This window comes from Hordeum vulgare, chromosome 2H (genome assembly GCF_904849725.1).
Source record: "Hordeum vulgare subsp. vulgare chromosome 2H, MorexV3_pseudomolecules_assembly, whole genome shotgun sequence".
Classification (NCBI taxonomy): domain Eukaryota; kingdom Viridiplantae; phylum Streptophyta; class Magnoliopsida; order Poales; family Poaceae; genus Hordeum; species Hordeum vulgare.
The window spans coordinates 613,449,717-613,454,734 of NC_058519.1; the positions used below are offsets into that span (position 1 = coordinate 613,449,717).

General features: G+C 43.9%; 1 protein-coding gene across 2 annotated transcripts; it reads right to left on the reverse strand.

Annotated features, from left to right (window-relative positions):
• Positions 1 to 305: 305 nt before the first annotated feature.
• On the reverse strand, positions 306 to 4,668 carry LOC123427820 (imidazoleglycerol-phosphate dehydratase 3, chloroplastic). 2 transcript variants are annotated; one of them, XM_045111955.1, is made up of 8 exons: positions 4,200 to 4,668; positions 3,931 to 4,058; positions 3,003 to 3,107; positions 2,709 to 2,801; positions 1,551 to 1,625; positions 1,203 to 1,265; positions 937 to 1,046; positions 306 to 721 (listed from the first exon to the last, which is right to left on the reverse strand). In XM_045111955.1, the coding sequence occupies exons 1-8, from the start codon at positions 4,405 to 4,407 to the stop codon at positions 694 to 696; spliced, it is 810 nt and encodes a 269-aa protein (XP_044967890.1). In that variant the 5' UTR covers positions 4,408 to 4,668; the 3' UTR covers positions 306 to 693. The 2 variants fall into 2 exon arrangements, with proteins under 2 accessions (XP_044967890.1, XP_044967889.1); XM_045111954.1 differs by having other exon boundaries at positions 4,197 to 4,668.
• Between the last annotated feature and the right edge of the window lie 350 nt (positions 4,669 to 5,018).

Genomic DNA, 5,018 nt, shown 5'->3' on the forward strand with positions numbered 1-5,018 from the left:
TTACCAGGGGAAAAAGAACCTATCGGCTGAGAGTCCGAGACCTATCAACCAGCCTCATCGCTTGGAAACATTGCCAAGCGGTGTGGGGGCGTAAGACAATCTTACTCTGCTCTTTGAAGATTTCTGTTCAAAGACGGACCTGGAACTGAACCAAACAAGTACCGCGGCACATCAACTAGGCAGAGGCAGTCATCATCACCAGATCCGGATGATGATTGGTTGATCGGAATGCTGAGGGCACACATTATTATTCTATACCCTCTTTTCAAATATAAGATGTTTTGGCAGTTTAAAGACAAAGAAGGTAGTACTATGAGTTTTGCTTTATTCTCTTGAGTGGCCAAACCATTATCACAGGCACAACGCCACGTGAACCGATGCCAAATCCATATTTCAGAGGTATAAATAATTTCAGAATGTCAAGTCGTTTGCAGCCTTTTATCTTCAGGCATGCAATCCGAAGCAGCGGTTGGTCCAGGGAACAGCCGAAATTGCAGCGGTCAGCAGATACATTGTGCCAATGGTAGCAACATAAACAAACCCTGACGACAAGATGGCAGGTCATTTCGACGCTCTTCTTGTTGCAAGCCCAGCGGACTCCAAGCGCAAGTAGCAACAGAGATGTAGTAGGCGACCGTCCATCTGTCCACTTCGAGGGCGAATGGCGTGCATCCAGTTTTTGGTCTTGCGACACTACGACCTTGACAGAACACCTTTCGAGCTGCGATTGAGTCAAGCAAGTTACAATCAGGGATGCCATTGTTCATCACAAAAATCAGTACAGATTAACAATATTCCTGTTAAGTTGCTCTACATTATTGTACCGATCTGTCATCTACTACCTCTGTTCCTAAATATAAGACGTTTTGTTTAAACTGCCAAAACAGTTTTTTTCTGAACAATATTTGGCTATTTGCAGTGAGTGAGGACACAAACCTGGGTATAGTGCCACGTCGGCGTAAGTCATATTCCGTTGCTTGTCGAAGCGCCCTGGCAAATGCTTTGAAAGTTGCCTCAATAATATGGTGCGAGTTGTTCCCCGCAAGCTTGTGAAGGGAAGAAAAAGAGTGAGTGCAGGGTTATGTATACTTAACCAGGGTCAAGAAACAATTGTATTGGCTCAAATATCACCAACAAAAATTGTACTAGCATTGACCCAAAGCTTACGAAGAGGATTTCTTTGAAACTGAAGCAAAATATACCTGACGGATGTGAAGCGTCATCCCAGATGTATTCACAAGGGACTGGAAAAAGTGCTCAACTAGCTGTCATAAAAAAATGGTTTGCCTAAGTTGATAGCAGCGACATACAGAGTAAGAGGATCGCATCACCCTAACTCAAAAAACGACTAGCAGATATTGTGAAGATATGTCAGAATATATTGCCTGTGGAGAGGAAAATTCGAATTTAACAAAACTGGAAGCGGAAATGATAATCTAAAGTAAACTTGAATGAACAAGTCATATTTCATATTTGACAATGAGAATCATTCTTAAGTCTGACATAAATAGCAGACAATTGAAAATATCTGTCGAAATTTTGCAAATTACCTGTGTATCATATGTCCCAACTCTCTCAGTAGGAATACTCAAGCCACAGCTCAAATGAGGTCGACCAGATAGATCCTGGATTCAGAGGGAAAAATAATGACTGGCAAACATCTAAGCTCAACAAGGCATAGTTTAACTGGTCAGTAGATATTTGCATATTCACCATGACAACAATGTCAGAATTGTTGACAAGCAATAGGTGACCCAAATTTTAGATAAATGTCATGGCCGACCATAGGTGGGACCAGCATTATGTGCGCAGGGCTAGGGCAGAGCCTGCAGCCTGAGACTTTTCTCGTCATTAGAATTGTTAAGATAGGAAAGAATCAGAGTTTGTTAGGGAATGTTCAGAGTTTTGTTAGGAAAGGGTCTGATCCAACTTGGGGATCAAGTAGATGTCGTCGTGTAAGCCTTAGGGCATCTCCAACGCAGAAGCGCTTAAATTTGCATCTCCAACGCAGAAGCGCTTAAATTTCTGGGCAGGAACGCATACAGAAGCGCCCGGACGCTAGCGTTAGTATTTTGTACTGGTTTTTTAAGCGCCCGACTCCTCTTCATGCATCAATGCAAAGAAAGGAACCGGGAATCAGTAAAAGGAAACTGCCAAAACAGCTGGGATTTAATCCCTAGCGCCCAGGCCTAAGTGCCTGCATTGTACATGCCGTTAGAGGCATTAATCAATAAAAAAAGAAAAACCAAAAAACGGAGGTTCACCTCCAACAACCCTCTCGCCCACCTCTCTCTCAACACTACGGCACAGCAGCCTGCTCACGAATACACTTGCCAGTGCTTGGGTCATGAAAAATGATACAGTGAAATAACAGTCTTGCTATCATTCAAGTCTTAACTTATGTGAATGGATGATTCAGAAAAACTATGGCAAAAACAAAGCAAAAAGGTTCTTGATAACAGTCCTCAACAGTCAAAATATACAGACCAGCCTATAATAACATGAGATGTTCATGTAATAAGAGCACAAAATTATTTTAATGCCTGATCATTATCAAAGTGAAGAACCAGACAGATGGAAGTTGTAATTCAGTTATGTGTTAGCAAAGGTAAGAGGCTCAAGAGCTCATAAATGCCAACATAGACATGCAACCTCCTAAATGGAGATTGCAGGCATGGTAGTTAAATGAAGAAGATGGTCCTGCATACCAGTATAACCTCAACTGCTGCCTCATCAAGTGGTGCTGTAAAATGTCCAAACCGGTTGATTCCTTTTCGGTCACCAAGTGCTTGAAGTAATGCCTAAAAGGAAAGAAAAAAAATGTCACCACAGTAAACTTTTGCCTGTAAGATAGGAGAACATTGAACATTGGATAGTTCAGAATTCAGTAAAGAATAGAAATATGGCATATGCAAATTTAGCAATGAGGTCAAAATGAAATCCATACAACAATTTCTAGAAGTACTACGCCAAGTTGGAAAAGAATAACAGAAAAAAATCACCGTTCCAATTGCTAAAGCAATATCCTCATTCGAGTGATGATCATCAATGTGTGTGTCACCCGTCGCCTTCACGTATACATCAAACAGTCCATGAGATGCCAGTTGCTGTAAGTTGCAAACTGAAAGTTAATGCCTAGCTTTGACCAGAAGAAAAAACACTCACACGGCAAGAGTTAGAACCTTCTACTGTCAAGCACAAGATATACACAGAACATAATACTGGACCATTCAGAGTGCATCAACCTTCAAACAGAAATACTTTTCAATATTTTATTTCTACTTGTGTTGGGTTTTGCTACGCTACCACTTTACTGCAGTTGCGTTTCACGTATTAATTTCAGATGTAAGGGCTTGGTCATCCACAGTAGCCATTGCTGTCAGTTTGTCACTGATGTGGAATAAGAAAAGCCTTACATTTCACACATACAGACATTAGTTAATAAGAAGAAGAGTAGTAACAATCTTTGCATGGATCACATCACCCTTGGGGAAGAAAAATCAAATAAGAATTCCCATCCCAATTGCTCAACATCACCTTTAACACGTGCAACTTGAAAGGCAGCAGACTTCTCTACAGCAGGACCCCTTCAGGCTTAGTTGTGTACGCATCACTTTCTCCTAATAATAACAGGATTGTACTAATCATGCTCTTAAACATCTAAAGTTATCATGCCCTCTATGTAGGCTTTGACCAACACAAATTCAGAGCACTAGTTGCCATTTTTGTCTGTTTATCCATTTCATGGGTTCGAGTTAAGGACTTAAGGTATTGTTTCGTCTTGTCTTCTTCACACAGATGCAATAGAAATCGCATTCTTGCTTCCCAAAAAGAGCTGCGCTCCTTTTTCTTGGAACAAAATGGAAGATATATTGTCTACAAAAAATTCTGAATCCACAACTACTGACATGAGGAGTAAACCATACTCACATCAAGCATGTGATCCAAGAAGGGTATCCCTGTGCTGGAGTTGGCAACACCAGTGCCGTCCAGGTTGATCTTGACATGCACATTTGTCTCCTTGGTTACCCGCTTGACCTCTCCCAACCTAGATGACACTGAAAACAATGAACAGAATAAGAGATAAGTAGCTAGTAGAGGAGCTGAACAACGGTGACTTCGACAATCATAACACAGGTAGTACAAATCACATGCACGAAGCAGCATGGCAAACAGAGTAGGAGTAGAAATCGAACCACCTGTGGAGTCCTCGGGCGCCATCGGAGAGCCGTTCCCGCCGACGCCGCTGGCGGCCATGGCAGGCGACCTCAGGCGAAGCGATGGTCCGTACGGCCGAGCGGGGAAGGCGACCCCGGCCCCGGACCTCAGCGGGGATTTGGGGAACGGAGAGGCCCGTGCGGAGTGTAGTCGGGAGAGCGAGGGAGAGAGGGACGGCGCGGTGGTCATCAGCGAGAGCTCGCGGTGGGCGCGAAGTCGAGCAGGCCTGGGCTGGGGTTGGACTTAGCGACCGGGAAATTCGGGCAAGGCTGCACTGGAACTCGAGCTCGGATCGAATACGCTCCGCGACAGCGCGGCGGCGGGGCGGACCCCGGAGCTGGAGGTGGGCGTAGGGCCCGGAGAAACTCGAGGTCAGCGGCGGCGGAGTGAGGACGGGAGGGAGGAGGGGTAGGGGCTCGTCAGCGACAGGCAAAAGTTGGGCCGGAGGAACTTGGGCCGTATTTGGTCACGGTGTCCCTAACCTGGACGAATGGACCAGTTGGGCATAGACAGTGACTGACAGTCTAGCGATGAAAAAAAATCAACAGGTTAGGTTTTAAACTTGAAAAAAAAATGTGTTGCAGCAAAAAAATTATAACAATTTATTGTGTGCAAAAGTTGGGTCGCTTTCTCACCCTCGATATGGATTGACGAGCCGCCGGCATCAATTGTAAGTTGGATGGTTGGACGATGTAACAGTCTTTTTGATTTGATATAATAGATATAGAGCTCATGAAGATTTTTTTTATAAATGCTGCGTTGCTTTCTAGTAAAAGATATAGGAGTACCACCGTTTCTGA

Excerpts from the sequence above, each read along its gene's own strand:
- LOC123427820 (XM_045111954.1), bottom strand. The coding sequence starts at position 4,407 with ATGACCACCGCGCCGTCCCTCTCTCCCTCGCTCTCCCGACTACACTCC. Across the intron at positions 4,059-4,196 it reads GCCCGAGGACTCCACAGGTG|TGTCATCTAGGTTGGGAGAG; the intron begins GTTCGATTTCTA and ends CATTGTTTTCAG. Across the intron at positions 1,626-2,708 it reads CAGCAGTTGAGGTTATACTG|GATCTATCTGGTCGACCTCA; the intron begins GTATGCAGGACC and ends CTCTGAATCCAG.